This window comes from Eublepharis macularius, chromosome 9 (genome assembly GCF_028583425.1).
Source record: "Eublepharis macularius isolate TG4126 chromosome 9, MPM_Emac_v1.0, whole genome shotgun sequence".
NCBI classification, from domain to species: Eukaryota; Metazoa; Chordata; class Lepidosauria; order Squamata; family Eublepharidae; genus Eublepharis; species Eublepharis macularius.
Window position 1 is genome coordinate 35,360,296 of NC_072798.1, and position 19,274 is coordinate 35,379,569.

The following is a 19,274-nucleotide window of genomic DNA, read 5'->3' on the forward strand; positions in this document are numbered from 1 at the left end:
GACTGGCGGGTAAGGAAAATTCAAAGAAGCTCAGTCTTCTGTATTTCAATCTCCTTTGAATAGGTACAGCTAGACTCTAGCGTCCTCCTGGAGTGTCAGAGTTATTCAAACTGGAGGGATTCCCTCACTTGGTTCTTAGGAGGCATACATAAATTTGCATAGCCCTGCCTGGAGCGAGAGAAGGTGTGACCTAACCAGTTTGGATGCCTTCCCCCACTGAAGAAGAAACTTTTCTTCAAAGGTGGGGGACCCCCCACAGTTATTTACTTTACTTAAAAATCTGAAACCTTAAGAGCATGTTTTTTTTAAAAAAAAATAGAGCAGTTCTTTGCACTGCAGCTGGAGGCATGTGGGAAGCTGGGTGAGGAGGAGGAGCCTCTGATCCTTGTCCTCAAAACCAACACTAAGGTGGCAGTGTTGGGGGCATGCGAACGGGTGAGAAGGGTGAGCATCTATCCGCCATTGTCCCCACCACCCAAACAAGTGCTGGAGGCAGGGAGCCTCTGTGTCTCCCTACACTGATGGACCCAGAGAGGGGGAACAGGCAAGGAGGGAGGCAGCAGAGTGTAATTCTCTACCGCAAGTGTCTTGTGGATAAGGTTAACAGAGGAATAGCAAGCTGCCCAGCAACTGGCCGGCCCAGCATGGTGGAAGGATGGGATTTCCCCTTCCCATTGCAAGTCTCACAGGTCCCTACTTATATATGTGTACAAATGAATGCAATTTCCAATAAACCAACATGGAGGTGTGGTTGAACTCCCAGACAAGGTGGTTTATTTCTACTTGATGGAAAATAGAGATTACTCATGTAACTTTTATCTTTCATGAAAAGTGACTGCTGAAAGGAACAGAAGGGCAATGTGCTTAACTCATGTTTTTAAGTTAGCTGAAGATACCGCAATTTTACTCTACTGTCCTGGGAATGAGCCCCAAAGCCTGAGGCCTGGCAACGCTCACTATGATCACAGTTTTATGTTTATTTTAAGTCTGTAGGAGTACAGAAAATATGCAAAATGATATATTGGGCACAGCATTCAGCTTACAAACCAATCTCAATGTTTACTTTTTAAAGAAAGAACAGTTTCTGACACTTAGGACTGCAAAGATATGCTTCAAAGTGTGTGAAAAAAGCCTGCTGAGATCCCAGAAATCCATGGGCTAGAATAAGATTTCCAAGGTTCAGAAATAGCTTCTGTCCTCCAATAAATAGCAAAACCAGAATGAAACAAACCATTAAATGTTGTAGAAATGTTTTTGCAAAATAAGTGAAATTATGGAAATCTACTCTGCTGGAATAATTTAAAGAGATTGTATAGCTCAGATAATTTTGTACAGAATTTAGATTTCCCAGGTACATTTTTTTTAAGCGCAAAGCACACATTGCCCTGGCTACAGTTATTGGTACAAATCCACTAAGATAATGTGAGATTGTTAATTCCTAAGAAACCTTAGTGGCAAGTATCTGGAGGCAACTCATCCAATTTGATCCACTGTGAGAGATGGGATTGCACATGCCTGTCAAGTGCCTCAGGCTGGTGCTTGATTACACTCATATCTGGTTATGCTTTTGGACCACAAGGAAAAACACGTATTTTTATTTATACATGGACTGTTGTGCAAAGTAACACACACATATAAATATCCTAATGCTATACCCAAATTCATATACTATAGCTTTTGGAATCTCAAGTATATGGTTTTACAACTTGTTAAATAGCATTTCAGTCCAAGAAAGTTTACTCTACCAGCCATAAGGATGCAGATGGAGGACATGCTCTGTAGTAAGTATGAATTCTGTTCCCACAAGCAATTGCTAGAGTAAGAAAATAGCTACAATTAGAAATGGTGCAATTATATACAGCTACTCGCCAAAAGCTGCTTGAAAACATTTTGGAACAAGGGATACATCTGCAAGATGGCCAGGCTGGCTTTTGAGGTGACAAAGGCTCACCAGAAACGTACAGACTCCAGTCAAGAGTGGCCCAGGATTCCCATCTGCATTGAAAGATCCAAGACCACCACAGATGCTCACCCCAGCTGTCCAGTAACTTCCCTGATCTCTCTTGCTTTTGATAGATTGGCACATATCCTGGTAATATGCCCTTATTTGATGGATACTGCACCCAGTGTATCTGTGTACCTCTAGGACTCAGTTGCCATGCTTTTGGTAACTTGCCAAAACAAGAAGATACTTCTATGTTACACACAGACTACTTAAGGGGCTCTCCTCTGTAACTGTCCTATATTCATCTTAAACTCTATTTGCTCTTGCCTGAATTCCCCCTTGGTGCACACTCTGCCCAATCCCCTTGAAAAAACACCTTTCTGATCCAAGGGCAATGTAAAAATAAAATGATCACAACCTGGCCCACTGGGAATTTCAGTTTTACAGCTTGTCCCGCTATGATGTTGATAGAATTCACAGCCTAGCTCAAATGGAGAGAGGGAGGAGACAGACAAGAAGAGATGGAGATAGATTAGCTAAAAGTGTGCCTAAGGTGAAAAAAAGACCCAGGTAACTGGAAGGTGTACCCTGCTTGAAAAGACATTATGTGAGAGAACAAGAAGGAATTTAGTGCGATGCAAAAATGAAGAGAAAGGAGACACACTACAGAGAAAAAGTGAATAATAAGTAAGCTGGAACATGATAAGTAAGCAGGAATAAGTAAGCAGCGAGCAAGTAGAGAAAGGAACAAGTCCCCCAAGAATGTTTGTTTGAATGAGGCATCAGTTGTACACCCTCTCTGAAAGTAACTGTAACACAGTTGTGGTGTTAATGCCAGTCAAGGGAATACAGATGAGCAAGCACCAGAGCTGTACTAAGTACCGTGCTGTATAACCAGAAAACTTACCAATGAACCAAGATGTTCATGTGCCACTTATGATGGAATAATGCCATGTAACCTATCCATTGCCAGTGGTGTGTCTAATCTGAGCAAACTGCTTTTACCACCAAGGCTCAGGCAGCTCAATAATCTGTATTTGTGGAAGATATTAATCCTTGACACCAACACCACTATTTACCAATTATTTATATACACTGGCTGATAAGGGACCCATAAAATCAAACAGTATGGATATGCTAAAAGACACTTGGATGCCTGCCTCTTCCTGAACTAGAACTATATCCATGTGATATATTGTCAAAGGCTTTCACGGCTGGAGAACGATGGTTGTTGTGGATTTTCCGGGCTGTATCGCCGTGGAACTACAATGCAAAGACCACAGCGATACAGGCCGGAAAATCCACAACAACCATAATATATCCATGGGTTTCACTGCAGTAGTGAGATCCACCAGCCATAAAAGGAAACCTTCAGCAAATAAAGTCAGAACACTTGGAATTTCCAGAGATCCAGAACTGCTCTATCAAAAGGTATTTAGTAGTTCACCACACAGATATATGGTGCTTGGAGAGGAAAAAAAATATATGTGCTTACAAAACATAACGTTAGCTGAATGTTAGTCAGTAAGACGGGCAGGCAGAGGAGGCATGCTTAGTAGCTTTACTAACAGCATCAGCTAAGACATGACAGCAAGTCAGAAGTTAAACCTGTATCTAGAAACCAAGATAAGAACAGAACATTGTATTTTAAAGGCAATCTATGCCTGGCTTAGGTTAGCTCTTACAGTTAGGTGGATATTAAAACGAATTATCTTGCGAACCAAGAACATTCCAAACATTTTCAAATTTACACTTCTTCATAAAATACTGGGGGGAGGGGGAGTGCTAGCATGAAGACAGGCAGCACGGATTAGTAGTTATCGTTGGACTAGGACTTGGGAAACTCAGATTCAAATCCTCACTCTGTCAAGGAAAGGTGCTGGTGACCTTGGCCCAGTCCCTCTCTCTTGTTGGCCTAACCAACCTCACAGGATTGTTGTGGGAATAAAGTGGAAAAGGGAAGAATGATGATATAAGGTGCTTTTGGTCTCCACTGGAAAGAAAAGTGGGATAAATAAATAAAAGGCCAGAGAGGCTTGAGAATTGTGATGGTCTATCTTATACAAGGGATGCTTACAGGTTTGCCATGTTGCCACCCAGAGAAGTTCCCCATACCTTTAGTGTTCTAGAACTCTGTCTCCATGGAGACACTAGCTGCATCTTCCTTCCCCTCTTCAAATAGACTGGCACAAATCTCATCTTTTGCAGCTGTCCAGGTCACTTGATTTCTGTTTAGGCAGCATGTTTCAGAGGGTGGAATTCTAGCTCCCCTCCCCTCCTTGTTCCTTAGTGGACGCACGGGGAGATGCAGCGAGTGCCTCCCTGGACCAGATGAGGCTGAAGTTGGTTCTTAGTTCTCTGTGTGGAGTTTCTGGTTCCTTATTCTCCAATGCAACCACCAATATCAACATATAAATAGTTCTGCTTTGGAGCATTTTGCTTAAAAACCAAGCTTTGGATTTAGCTCAGCTCTGTTGCTCCTTGCAGGGCACAGAGAGCCAGTTTGGTGTAGTGGTTAAGAGCGTGGGACTCTAATCTGGAGAGCCGGGTTTGATTCCCCACTCCTCCACTTGAAACCAGCTGGGTGACCTTGGGTCAGTCACAGCTTCTAGGAGCTCTCTCAGCCCCACCCACCTCACAGGGTGATTATTGTTGTGGGGATAATAATGATATACTTTGTAAAGCACTCTGAGTGGGTGTTAAGTCATCCTGAAGGGCGGTATATAAATCGAATGTTGTTATTATTGAGTCATATGATTTGAGGTGATATAAAGCTTATCATGAAGTTCTGAGCAATTTACATATTTATATTTGTGGTTGGACTGAGAATAAGGAACCAGAACTGCAGACAGGGAACTAGTAACCCAATTCAGCCTCATAGAGACTCTGACTTTTAAGCATTCAGAGACCTTCTGTGGGTTTCTGGAACTCATTAGTATACCTAATACCTCTTTCCTCCCTCCAAGATCTTACAAAGTGTTTTGAAGTGAGGATCCTTGAAATCCCTTCCTTCTTCTTAACCTTGGCTCTTGTTAACACATAATACGAGGTCTACAAAAGAAAAAGACAAGAATAAAATACAGAAAAATCATATAACCAGAATGTCTTAATACTGCCCTAACAAGCCATCCTCTTTTGCATTTATCCTGTACGAAAGAACACCTAGAACCTGCAATTTAAGATTATTTTACTATTGGGTATAAATTACTCCTCTCAATAGTTTCACTAGAAGCAAATACAAAAGTAGTAAAGATCGCTAATGCTATTTCCATAACAATTGTGGCATTTGGCCATCTATATACAAACTGAGGTAATAAGGGGATTGACCCAGGATAACCATTAAGTCCTTTCAAGTTTAGCCCTACTAAAATATGGACGAACTACAAGTCTAAAGGGAGGTTTTCAAGGAAATGGAAAAAAAAACAGGAAATGATTTGGTACACATGCTGATGGGATACTTACATCCTCATGTTCTACACTAGAACTCCATTTTGCCTCCTCATCTTTCCCTGACTATTACTTCTATTGTCAATACATTCTCCTAACTCAGTGACAGTTTACCTACTCCACAAAGGCAGCTACTATTATCTATATTTTATTCTATGGCCTCCTTTTGTACTTTCAGGGAACCTTAATACACCAAAATTTGTGACAACAGTCTCCTTCCTCACATATTCACACAGCCCATTTCTCTCTCTGCATTCATCTCTTTGTCACATAGTTTAGCCATTGGTATTGATTCATGGCTCCCCCCCCCCCCGCCCCGTGTTGGTTTCTTAGAGGTTCCAAGAGACACCCATCTGGTGCTCTCTCCTTTTATCCCAATCTACCAAACTCTGGCTGCTCCTACCTCCTTTGGGTTATCTTTGCTTTCTTCCCCCTCAACTGCCCTGCCTTTGTATCTGTCCACGCCTGGTCCATATGTCAGTCTACCACAGCTCATTCTTTTGTCTCTTTACTTTGCCCCAACACTCTGCTGATTGTGTCTTCTTCACATAGTCCATGTTTCTGCATCTCAAACACTTCCAGGCCCTCACTCACTCCCGTACTGAGAGGCGGCAGCGGCTGCAAAGAATTTGCTGCTGACCGCTGCATTGCTAGGAGGCAAACACATGCCTGGCCTTGTGCAGGCCAGTTTCCGCCTGAGTGCCTCAAGTCACATATCCCCAGCATCATCTCTGGCACTGAGAAAACAGATGGTATAATAAATGAGTGCCGTCTGATAGCGGGGGTGAAGGGGTGCCTGCTTAGAAGCCCCTACTCAAACATACAAATACTTGAGTTTGCAAAACCATGATTATCCTGTATCAGCTCAGCCTCCCTCTCAGCAGTGTAAAGTAAAAGAATTGCTTCACTAAGCCAGGCAGCAAATGGAGGACACAGAAGCAGGGTATGTACCAGGAGACAAGATGAGGATGCTTTCAGAAGGCGGCTTAGGATTCACAAAATTTTGCATAGTGGGCTAGCACCAAGAAGAAGCTGAAATGAGATTATGTGGTTGGCTTAATAAATGGGCTCAAATTCTTCACCTTTCCCAGGCTTTTACTAATGAACCTCACAGGTACTGGCTGTAGCCCCTTACAAGGAAATGTCAAGATATACCCCCTTTTGATCTTGGTAGAGAAAGAGAGGTGCCTATAGCTGCCTTCTGTTCAGAAGCCTCCTCTTTGGCTATGTGCTCTATCCAATCTCTTCTGCAAGCCTCTGTCACTTCTGTTTAGTCATGTCTCCTATCTGTGAGAACAAGTGAAAGCCACACCACTAGACTGACTTCGGCGACACAGCTATCGGCAACAGAAGTAGCACAGCTGTGACTCAATCCCTGCCCAAGAGAAACGTCTTCAGGCTTTCAAGCATGAGGAGACCATGGAAGATGGAAAGAGCTTTGTTTTGAAACTCAGCTTTTAACACAGGCATGTAACCATTTCCCTCCAAGCTCAAATTTAATCTACTATGTTGGCTGTAATCACAAGCGTGGCCCCAAATGTTTGGTCAAAAGCTTCCTGTTGAGCCTTGTTCTCCATCTCAGCATTTCTTTTAAATGATTTCCATGCCAAATTCTCAGTCTGAACATGTATTCAACACAATGGGTTGCGAAGAACACTTGATCATGTTAACCTACATCTTGCTACGTTAAGAGGATTTTCTGCAAATTGGCTCCAAGGATCAACCTGATGTCTTTCTTTCTTCAATCTTGTGTAGATTCCTTAAATCAAAAATGTGTTGTGCCTACCCCACAGTTTACCCATATCTTTATACCCACATGATGAGATTGACTCAGCTTCTTCCTATCACACACATCCTATCAGCAAATTACCCCAGACAATGGACACCAATACTATGATATTGATGGGCTGCCTCTAGTGGCCACTGCGGCAACGCAAAAGAAAGCCCAAAACATCTGGGCCCTTTTCACACTGCTTACCTGCTGCCGGAACATCGCGAAATATCGCACCAAAAACACAGAAGATAGCGTCTTCTTGTGAGAGTTTTGAGCGACATCATGCAAAACTCTCGCGAGAAGACGCTATCTTCCATGTTTTTGGCGCGGTATTTCGCGATGTTCCAGCAGCAGGTAAGCAGTGTGAAAAGGGCCCTGGATCCACTATTGTCACATTGAGTCCCACATAAAAATCCACTATGGGTCCAGTTAGTTAAGAGATTAGGCATCTCTACAATAGACAATATTTAGACACTAACTTCCACTGAGACATTGGAAGGCAGGAAGTATAGCATTCTCTGAGCTATGCCAGCCAACCTTTGCATCTTCCACCTTTTTAAAGTTGTACCTGTGGAGTAAAATGTGGAAGTAACAGTGGCATGGGTAATTCAGGAAATGCAGTGCCCCCCGCCCCCTTTGCATCCCAACTCAAGCTATTGTCTTTCCTTCCTTCGCTTTCAACTGAATCACCACTGACTGTGCTGTGGATGGATCCAAGGGCCATACACTGCTTTTGAAGGATAAGGATGAAAGAGATTTGCAAGAACCATTCACAATGGACTACAGATGCTCAGAGCATACCAGACGGGAAATTCGATATGATCAAGATCAGCACACTGAACTGGCATTTTTTCTAGCTCCATTTGTCCATTGCCACAATATACATGGTGCTCTACATATACACATAACCTAACATAATAAGCAGTCATATGCTGAAGTCATCCTCTTGGAATATTTTATTGCTCTACATTCCTGTTTCACAGCATGTTGACTCGCGTTGTTCTTTTATCAGCTGTGTTATTTCATGTCCCTGCAAAATATTTATTATGCTGAAGGGAATTATCTAAATGAGAGATGATACACACTTTTTGTGCGTCCAACACTTGTTCTGCTAACAAAACAGTTAACTACAATTTTGCTTGTCACCTATGTAATTAACCATCGATTTTTTTAAACACTAAATATCGCAGAACCATTGCCTATGGAATTTATCACAGTGGATAAAGCTGGGATATTAAAATAAACATATATTTTTATTTAAAATCTTTCCTAAATATTTCAGTTTATACTTCCTTCAGTTACTTTAGGACTTTTGCAAATGCTGTTTTACCAATTCAAAAGGCAACTGCAGTGTAGGTAGTAAAAACCTATTTATCTGCAGAAGCCAGAAGAAATTAACCAGCAGTAATATAGAGGAGTAGCAACTACCCCAAGTATAAATGCCAGTTATATGTGCAGAGGTCCGGGACGTGAAAGTCACCCTTGCCTGCCTGTTGGCTATTTCTTTTGTAGTGATCACCTTCTGACAGGAACCAATGATGTGCACTTTTCCAGAACATAGTCACAGTTTCTATTACTAGCTCCACGTTGTTCCAGTTCATACTTATGTGGCTTGAGAGAGGCTCATCAAACTGACCACTTCACCAACTTTTACTTGACACATTGGTCCTATAAATATTGCCAGATTTTGATTTGCTCTCAGATAACAAGGAAAAAATAGCAGTTCAAGGAAGAGAGAAAGGGAGGGTGGGAAGTAAGTAAGTGATGTAACAGAGCTGATACGTGAGACTGTAAAGGAAAAAGAGAGAAACTTCTCCACTGGTGGACAGGAGTCTCCCAAGAACAGCCGGTGCCTGTTAAACTGTAGCCGCTACCACTTAACCAAAATCCAGTGTGCAAGGAACATGCCTTCACCTCACCAATCACTGCAGCTATTTGGGGAAAAGATGAACTTGGGGATGCCATCCCTCCAAGCGTCCAACACAACTGTTGGTCTCTATCCATTCATGACCAAACAGTTTTCCATATTGTTGTTTTGGGTCACAATTACAGGAAAAAAATAAGAAGAAAGCATCACTGAATGAAGAACTGATCCCCCTAGATACTGAGATTAAGTCTGTAATCTTTACAATATCCATTCATTCTTTTCACTTGGAGTGTGAAAGCATTACCTCCCTCCACCTATGTATACTTTGATGATGCTGGAAGAAGAAGAAAAATTGATAAAATGGGCACAACTGGCAACATCCATTAGGAAAAACAAGGGCGTAACACTGAGAATGCATGGAAGAGTCCACCAGCAATGGGCAGAGAGAATACAGAAGATTCTCTGTTATCAACAAGCTAAAACAATGGTTCTAAGAGAACTTCAAATGTATACGAAAGCAGTTGCCTCTTCAGCTGAGAGCAGAAAAGCTGTATTTGGGACTAAAGCAGAGTTTTCCTCTGCTAACCTATATGTGAGCACCCAAAGCAAACAAGAGCTGCATAAAGAATGGGAGTGTAGTTTTTTTCCCCTACTGTCAGCACCTGGATCAGAATCCTGGTTGCTCTTAAGAGACAGCTCCAGATTGAGATTTATTAGGTGATACCAGCAACAGCCTTTTCTAATTCTGCCTTTAATTGCTATCTTTTTGGCATTACTCAAATCTGCCCAGACACAATCCTTCTTTCACTTCTTGCCCATTCATCTTATGTAAAAAGTTCATTCAGCTCTTTTTGTTGTAAAGGGCAGGTACTACTTAAACTGTTTATTCAGTGAAAGGGCCATTTTAAATAACTGCATGTTAAATACTTACTACTTAAAGTTTACAGGATTTTTTTGCCTTTAATCAAGAGTAAGGTTCATAATAAATCCTACACGATTAGCCGGAAAAATCTACACAAGTCTTGCTGAAATAAATGAGATTTATCTCACAACTCCTTTCATTTCAACGGGACATATACAGAAATTCCTCATAACATGCACCATATACCACTAGTCAAAACTATATAGTTTTCTTTAATAAGATGGGCTTGGTGTTGCTTTTATTATTAGATTTATCCTATTTCTGCTTTCCTGGCATTTGCTGATGAGTTTGTTGAAAGTCATGAGCCTTTCCTGTTTGGACTGGCATTTAATAAGTGGTGTTAAACTCCATATGCATGTGTGCATTTAGCTCAGGTTGTATTGATATGGCTGGAGTTGTTCGAGTTTTATAATTTGGTATTTTTAGACTTTATTTTGTGTGCATCATGTTACAACCTGCTCTGATCCCACAGATAAGGAAGAATAAAAATCAGAATACATATGTTATGACAAGTCCTTCCAGTATACTTCCTCAATTTAAAAATAGCAATATACTCCATATCACTCGCCCCACCAAATTAATTCTTTATACACTACAGCAGAATGTCAGAGGTTCATTAATAACTACTGCATAATACGATAATTACTCAAAAAGGGAAGAAACTATTTAGCGAATGGAAGTCTTTGCCTGCAAGTTCTTTAACACAATATGATACTATCAACAGCATGTTATGCAAAGCCACTGAAGGTGGCTGTTTCCTGACCCTAGATCCCCAATTTAAATGATATGGGCACCAGCAGAGGGCACTGCATTCTCAAGTTATACAACACAGAGGAAAAAAGCCCTTGGCAGCCAGATAGCCTCCCACAGCCAAAGAAAATGAGCCAAATCAAAATAAGCACTTCATTCAGAGAAGTCAGGAACAGAGATGAGTGCTGGTGTGAATGCTGCAGAGCTGCAAGCTATGAAAGCTAACCAATTGGTTTCCGACTTAAGACGGAAAAAACTCTGGCTGTAACTGTACTTTACACTGTCATGGTTCTTTTGCATGCCTGTAGCACCGTCTTGAGTGTCTAACATTCTACCAGCAGGGCTGGACTGATGTGCCAGACTGCAGTATGCTGTGTGTCATCTTTTTAGATTTGATCTCTTTTTTGGAATTTCTCACAAGAATTGCAACAGACATGTTCCCATAATATTTAAGGAGTGTAATTATGAAAAAAAATCCTACCATATCCACTTTTCGAAACTTAAAATCACAAAACAAAAAATAGACAGATGAGACAAATTTCTTCTTATTGTTTCTTTTCTGTGGTTTATTTTTGCTTTGTCAGCATTATTGGATTGAGAAACTCATAAGGCAATGATAATCTAGCCTCTGCTCTCCTACCATTTAGTCTTTGATTAGTTCCTGGCTCAAAGAAAGGAAATAAAGTAAGCAGACTCTACTCAGTAGACTCACACAAGCGAGTGAAAGCTTTCCACTTTCTCTTTGTATAGTTGGTGGAAGGAATTTGCCACAATGTGAAAAGGGTCTTCATAATTTTCCATCTCTTTCTGTAAACAAAGCAAAGGAATTTTTAAAAATGACAAATGGAGTGGAAGCTGCTGCTACCTGATCACATTTGTTGCTGGTAATGAATTAAATGGTAGAAGACCATACTCCAGGACTTCCTTATCTTGAAAGTAAGGGCAATTCTTCACCAACACACAATTATGCAAGTGAATACACTCACAACTGATATCTCGCAGTATTCTAGGCCATTGGTCTCAGCCCACTCTTGCGCCTGTTTCCACTCCACAACCCGCCTATCAATCAAATCCGTCTTATTGCCCACTAGCACACCTAAACAAGAAAGAAAAAAAGAAACACTGAATTATTAACAACACACACTACAAAACCTATTGAGTGAAAAGGTAAGTAGATAGTAAGGTGGACTGTTTGACAATGGAGAAAAAGATAATAACAGAATCACTTAGAATATGTATTCCCCATGTTTGTTTTAGATGCTGACTGTATAACTTAGGAAAGTCACCGCACTGCCTTGAATTAAGTTGTGGCTGTCAGCCATAACTCACAAGCAAGGGATCTAGGCATAAAATAGACAAGTACAGAATATTACAGCCTCCTACCTGGGATGTGTATTCCAGAAGTCTGGGTTCTCAGCCTCTCTAGCCACTTGGCACAATTATTGAATGATTGCTCATTTGTGACATCATATACAATGCACATGGCATTAGGCTGTTCCCACTGTACAAGGAAAAAAACCTGTCAGCCCTATTGAAACTGATGTGCCCAATAGTCACTACTACCCTAGAGACCTCTGATGGAGAGGAGATCCTCATTTGGGAGTATAAAGAGCATGACAACACTCTCTCACACTCCACCTCCTATCAAATTGTCCCTAACATTCAAAGAGAATGATGCATTTCTCAGTCTCAGCTATCCTCTTGCCCCCAGACTCAGCAAATTATAAAAGCATGTAAGAATGGTAAGGAATTTATTGTGCAGAAGAAGCCGGTCTATACCACACAAAAACTGTAGTGTAAATTGATATAATAAAAATATCATAGCAATAGATGTCTAAAAATACTCAAATGAAGGTGTAATAGCACTACAGGGAAAGGTGGAGAGAGAGAAAAAATGACTTAACTTCTCTTTGGCATACCCAACATTGTTTCTGATGTCCAGCATTTGTGAAATAGCACAGTAATTACCTCAGAGTTTTAAAATGAGATCAGACAACCACATAAGGAACAAAGCAATTTGGTTGAAGCCAGGGACATATTAAGGTAATGGGGGAAGGGAGTCCCTTTAAGTAAATATGCTCCCCATACATTATCATTTGTTTTGCAAAGAAGTAGTGGAACTTATAAGGTGGACCAATTTCAGTTCTACATGGTCTACTAGCTAAAAAATCCAAAAGTTAAAACCCTTGTAGTCCATCAGTGTGTTTTAAATTTACAAAGCCAGGGTAAGTACTAAGAGTCTCAACAGTTAAGTAATCTGTGCTATTATTCAGAATACAGGCTCTTACTTAAGAATATAAAAACTGCCTACGGCATCAGATCAAGGTCCACCTAGTCCAATATTCTTTGCAACAATTCTGGCAACCAGCATGTGGCAGGTTTTCCACTGATTGTCTATGGTCCAATTTCTGCCCACTCCTGTTTTAGAGCCCTGGCTCCCTCCCCACATAGCTCCAATCTCTTGGTGATAGTTTTTTCCCCAATGCTGTTCCACGGGTTGGACAGAAATGCAGCCTCTCCTCTGAGGATACTTAACAGTAATGTTCACACATGAATACATTTTTCTCTTTCTTTTTGCAAACTGATTTGAGGACATTTTAGAGCTAACTTTAAATCAACTAATAAAGAAAAAGTAGTAGTGAAAAAAGAGGGAAATTCGATGATCTTGTTCAAGCTTTAATCAGGATGCAGAGGTTAGGTTTGTTTCACAGCTCCTCTGCTAAATGACGGCTTTTATGTTGTACTTGCCAACTTCTCTAGCATCTCAGAAAACAGTTCCTTGCCTGCCGAATCAAAGATGAAAAGTTCCTGAAAGCAGAAGCAAAACCAACGTGAAGCTACAGAATCTTCTGCACTAAAGTAAACCATTTGTGAACAGTACATCTCTTCAGCCAAAGCAGTGATGGTAGAAAAAGCCTTCCTCCCCAACAAGGTCCAAAAGCTGTAGCCTACAAGTCACATATGAAGCTGCCTTAAACTGAGTCACAATTCTGACCTGCCTGCCTCAATACAGTTCACTCTGAATTAGTAGTGGCTCTCCAGCATGCCAGGCAGAGAAAGTCTTTCCCGACACCTGCAACCTGAAATCCTTTAACTAGAACTGCTAGGTATTGAACCTGAGACCTTTCGGCATACAAAGCATATGCTCTACCACTGAGCCATGGTTCTTACAAAGTGCAGTGATTGTTGGATATGAACCTGTGTGTCCAAGAACACAATGAATTAGCAGTATGTGCAATCCAGAGAGCAATTTGGGGCATGAAATTCACTTATTTGTAAACAATGATGGCAGACCCCATAATCTGAGGAAGACATATGAGCAATACGCAGTTTGCCAAGGTTTCTCTCCTCACCCCCTATCTCCTCCATGGCAATAACCAGCTTACAAGTGACTGGCCACGTGGTAACCACACCAATGATCTGTGCAGTGACAGAATCTTCCTAGGCTGGCTATAGCCCATAGGCCTTGAAGTACTGACTATCAGATACAATTTCTGCTCCCAGAATCATCAGCTTCTTGCATATGAAACCTCACATTTGGGATGCCAACAGGTTCATACTTACAACTTTCATATGGCTGCCCAATGGGAAAAGCATCAGCTTCAGGGCAGTGGGGAAGAGGCCTAGAACAGAACTGGGGTCTCCACAGCTGCTATTTAGTTAAAGAAACAGCTGGATCCTTGTTGCTGGGTGGCCCATCCTTCTTTGGCTCTTGAGAATAAATTAGATATTCCATTTCCCCACATTATCAACATTAAGGCTCCACACAATTTAATGCATACTCATTCAACAGAATGAGGTTAATTCCAACAAAGTAAATGAAAAAAAAAACCCTCTAGACAGTATTTTTTAAAAACCCCTGTTTAAATCATAGTTGAGCTTACCACACTGTCACTGGTCTCTGGGACAGGTACTGTCTTCACCAGCAGTTCTACTCCTGCTGTCTGTCAGTTAAAATAAGGAAAACATGTCAGCAAGATTCAAAGCCACTTTATTTTTCACTAGTAACAAAGCCCGTTGTGGAAAAAAAATACAACAGGCTCTAGAAAGGGGAGGGCGGGCAGGTGGGCATTGCCTCCTCCTCTGTGACTGATCCTGGCTGGGTGAAGGAGGGGCGGGCATTGCCATCTGCTCCACTATTGATCCCAGCCAGGTGAAGGGGGTAGGCATTGCCTCCTGCTCCATGCCTGATCCTGTCCAGGTGAAGGCTGGGGGAGGGCATTGCCACCTGCTCCACTCCTGATCCCAGCTGGGTAAAGGAGGGCGGGCAGTGCCCCCTGCTCCACTCTTGATCCCAGCTGGGTGACAGCAGGGGTAGGCATTGCCACATGCTCCGCTCCTTATCCCAGCTGGGTGAAGGCAGGGGGTGGGCATTGCTGCCTGCTCTGCACCTGATCCTAGCCTAGTCTTGCTGTGGCGTGCTCTCAGAAAGATGGACTGCCTCTTCTGGGCTTCCCTGTTCCCTCCATAGCAGCGCCCTCTGGAGGTGCACCAGGGTAGGAAGTGAGTTTTCTGGAATGCAGTTAGCCTTTTATATAGTAGGATACTATGCTTGCCCAAGGCCAACAGAACCCTTTCAGATCTTTTTAATCACCCTTATAACACCTCCAAATGACAGATTTTCTTCTTTCATATAGACTCTCAAAATCTGAAAATTGGATGTCAGAGACTAGGCTGAAAAAACAAAACTTGGCAGGGAAATAAATAGATAAGGATACTATATAGTTTTGTAGTTGTAAAGTTCCCCCCTGTCAATTCCCAGATTAGATAAAATCAGGTCCCCCCTTCCCCACCTAAATAATCATTATCCTTCAAGGCTCACCAATGTGTAGTTTTTCTGGAAATGAGCCCCATCGTTGCAGAACATCTGGACCAAAGCACTCTTCCCCACTGCTGGATCACCTGCATTATAGCAAAAAGAAAACCCCTTTGTTCTAACTTGACTGTACCACTACAACTGCTAGTGCTACAGATAGCAGTAAACTGGATATGAGAAAATGTTGAAAGTCACACAATGTGGCTATCCCCAGACAAAGTAAGGGCCTACTCAGGGGACTCTCCAGTTACGCAGAAAAAATAACTGGATAAATGAACCAAAAGAAAAACAGAAGGTCTAATGATGACTAAATATACTCTAGAAGAACAGAATGTTGGCAGCCGCTGTCTATACAAAAACTGGGAGAAGACTTAGAGAAGTCTGGAGGAGGAGATTTGGAGTGAGATTTCCAAATTGTCCACCCAAGATTCCCAGTCTCTTTCTATATCCAATAGTGAAATGGTTGGCTCCCCACTTTTGATAACAAAAGTAGAAAAACCAGGCCTCGCATAAACAAGATAGGATTTCTTCAAACATGGCGGGGCTCCTAAGGTATGCAGAAAAATGAGACTGTACATATTCAACAACATAGGTGTGTGTGTGTGTGTGTGTGGGGGGGGTAATTCTTAAAATTAACATAAGGCTCAAACAAGCTCCAGGAACAAGAATGCTGAGAACAACTGACTGTCAGTCAAAGGGGGAAAAGAGTGGGATAGAACCACAATCAGCCTGTTCAACTACTGAAAGCGTAGAGGTTCCCAACTGAGATGGAAATGTTCAGCGATAACAAAATTGTTTTCCCCTCATAATTCTTCAGAGGCCCCCAACTTGTTACTTCCAAGGAATTAACAGGTTCTCTTCAAACATCTAGGCATCATAAACATCATTTTAAGGAGCTAACAACATTTTGGGCATCAACTTTTTGCAAGCGGGAGAGGGGGAATTCTGTATCATAATCAAAGGCCCAAATCAGATAATTATATCTTCCTGTTTTGCCTGCTAGGCATTTCTGTTCAGTTGGTCATCCATGCCAGGAGGTTTGCTATGAATTTTCTGCTTTGTACACGGTGTTGGACTAAATGACCCTTGGGTCCTTTCCAGCTCTATATTTGTAAGTGTAATATAAGAGTAGGGCAAATGTGAGAAAAACCTTGTATGTGCAATTTCAAAATATGGAACTGATCCTTGTTTTGTATGAGAGAACTCTATCATGTATGGATATCCAGCACAACAGGTGTGCCTACTGCTTGGGAAGATAAGATCACACTCCTCAACTACGGAAAAAATATCCTATAGGAGCCCCTGAGCATTTTTCCTAACTATGCATTTCAGTAAGAAATCATTAATTGTCTATCATCTCAATAATTATGAAGATTGAGTGGCTTGCTTTAATATTGATCATTCTTATGTTGATGTTTTTATTATTTTATTATATGGTTTTTACTTTGTGAGCTGCTTTAAGCAGATCTGTGGAGAGGTGCATATATATTCCCTGAAGAAAAAAAAGTTTTTAAAAAATGTTCAGATATGAAATAGATCCTTGAGAAACATCCTACACTTTTGATCATGTGTTAAAACCATAACACTGGTCAATATTCTTGCCTTGGGACTTTCTGTTCCACTTGCAGTGCTTCCAAATAACTAAATAATGATCTAACAGACATTACTTATAGACATATGCCAATGGTAACTTCTGATCTGTTGATTCTAAAAGATACAGAAGTATTATGACATCTGGCAAACCTAACTCAAAAGTATCTCAGCCCTTAAATTCCCTTCCATCCTGTACGCCAGCCAGTATGGTGTAGTGGTAAGAGTGGTGGGGTTCTAATCTGGAGAACAGGGTTTGATTCCCCACTCCTCTGCTTGAAGCCAGCTGGGTGACTTTGGGTCAATCACAGCTCTCCAGAGCTCTCTCAGCCCCACCCACCTCACACGGTGATTGTTGTGGGGATAATAGTAACATACTTTGTACACCACTCTGAGTGGGTGTTAAGTTGTCCTGAAGGGCAATATGTTGTTATGGATGTTGAATCAATGTCCTCTTTTTCTCCCATTCTTTCTATTTATTTTATTTAAAATGTTTATTAAATTAAAATATATGCCTGACTTTCTCCTCACCAACTCAGGTCCGTGATTGCACCAAAGATCTTTGCCCTTGAAGCCTGTGGCCAGACTGACAAAGAAACCAAATCATTTTTAAATGCCCCTGGAGTTAATTAATTTTTTAATTTCTTTTTAAAACACATAAACCATCTTCCCATCCCAGGACCTCAAGGCTGTTTGCAATAACCACTGCAAACCACAAACAACCCACAAATATGAATTAAGAACGGCAAAAGCAGCATCTAGACTATGTTCTCTCACACACATTGTTATTCTGGTTTGTAATAAAGATCTTTGTTAACTTTCTGTGTAATCCACCTTGAGTCTCAGTGAGAAAGGCAGACCACAAAGGACATAAATAAGTAAATAAATCTAACATGAGGCATTTAAATGTGGAACAGGAAGGTCAAATCTGACTCAGGACATCAGAATAGCTGGAATGCAGATGGACAGGACTCTTTGCTTCTTGCATGAGTTTTTGAAAGACTGCAGCCATCTGATGCACACTCGTGACCCCATTTTCATAGGTCATAAAATCAACACTTAGCCCAGTTCTAATCCTGTTCTCTCAGAAGTTAATTCTCACCGACTGCAACAGGAATGACTGACCAATCAGTATACTTGTACACTGCACCCTCAGACTGCCAGCTATTCATGAGGAAGGCATATTCTCTCACCCCACTTAATTTCTCTGAAGCGGGGGACATGACTTGGCTTGGCCAGGCTCTAGATGGATACGGAATAACGACGCTGCCAAGGCGGCCAGATTGAGAACTCACCTGCCACGATGCATTTGGCAGCCAGCTTCACCATGTTCACCTTCAGGATAACCGAGGGCTTGGGGGCTACAGGGAGGGGAAGCAGAGACTGCGTGCTTTAGTGAAACGAGGGAGCGTTATATGGGGATTCGGGAGCGATCCCCAAAGAAGGAAGACTCGGGGCGGGGGAGGGCGCGCAGTTGGACAGGAGCGCCTTATGGGGAGACTAGCGAGGATGTATGATCCGGTGTGCCCGCGGAGGCACTGGAAGGTGTTACTGTGAAAGAAAAGAGATGCAGGTCTGGGCTATCGTGGCGACACGGCCCAGGAAAGCGGGCCCCAGTCCAGTCACAGAAGGTTACCCTAGCAACAAAACACTGAGCCTCCTTCTCTTCCTCCTCCCCCCGCCGATACTCCTATTGGAGGGCGGAGGAGCCCCAATGTTGTGAAGTGATTGGTTAGGAGCGAAGCTGATATCGGTTTCCATTGGCTTCCGTTGTCGCTTTTTTAAGATGCCGTCCTTTTGTCTCGACATTTCATTGGACTGTATATGCCGATCGCGGGATTTCTCGCCAGCGATTGGCTAAATTAGTTGTTATTCTCATCCAATTTGTTTCCGCCCGCCGCTGAGACAGCGTCGACCCCGCCTCCGGCCAGCCATGAAGTCATTCAGAGCGGCCATTTTGCATGCGTGACAAAAAGGCATCTTCTTTTACCCGGTAACTGACCTGTTCTATTTTTTGATTGGCTGAGCCGAAGTGGGCTATACCATTTAGACAAAATTATCTTTGAGTATGCGTGTTCGAAAGAATCGTCTAGGGAAACGCTTATGTGGATTATAAAATGCTCGACTAATCTACACTATGATGATTTTTATAGGTGCTCTAAG

The 19,274-nt window shown here is 41.9% G+C and overlaps 1 protein-coding gene across 2 annotated transcripts; it reads right to left on the reverse strand.

Annotated features, from left to right (window-relative positions):
• Positions 1 to 1,584: 1,584 nt before the first annotated feature.
• IFT27 (intraflagellar transport 27) lies at positions 1,585 to 18,739 on the reverse strand. 2 transcript variants are annotated; one of them, XM_054987839.1, is made up of 8 exons: positions 18,407 to 18,739; positions 15,528 to 15,607; positions 14,590 to 14,649; positions 13,454 to 13,513; positions 12,089 to 12,206; positions 11,692 to 11,801; positions 11,418 to 11,512; positions 1,585 to 1,813 (listed from the first exon to the last, which is right to left on the reverse strand). In XM_054987839.1, exons 1-8 carry the CDS (start codon positions 18,438 to 18,440, stop codon positions 1,669 to 1,671), a joined length of 702 nt encoding a protein of 233 aa, XP_054843814.1. In that variant the 5' UTR covers positions 18,441 to 18,739; the 3' UTR covers positions 1,585 to 1,668. The 2 variants fall into 2 exon arrangements, with proteins under 2 accessions (XP_054843814.1, XP_054843815.1); XM_054987840.1 differs by lacking the exon at positions 1,585 to 1,813 and having other exon boundaries at positions 11,244 to 11,512.
• Positions 18,740 to 19,274: the final 535 nt, after the last annotated feature.

Excerpts from the sequence above, each read along its gene's own strand:
- IFT27 (XM_054987839.1), bottom strand. The coding sequence starts at position 18,440 with ATGGTGAAGCTGGCTGCCAAATGCATCGTGGCAG. Across the intron at positions 13,514-14,589 it reads CAGAGACCAGTGACAGTGTG|GAACTTTTCATCTTTGATTC; the intron begins GTAAGCTCAACT and ends TTCTGCTTTCAG. Across the intron at positions 11,802-12,088 it reads TTCTGGAATACACATCCCAG|GTGTGCTAGTGGGCAATAAG; the intron begins GTAGGAGGCTGT and ends TTTCTTGTTTAG.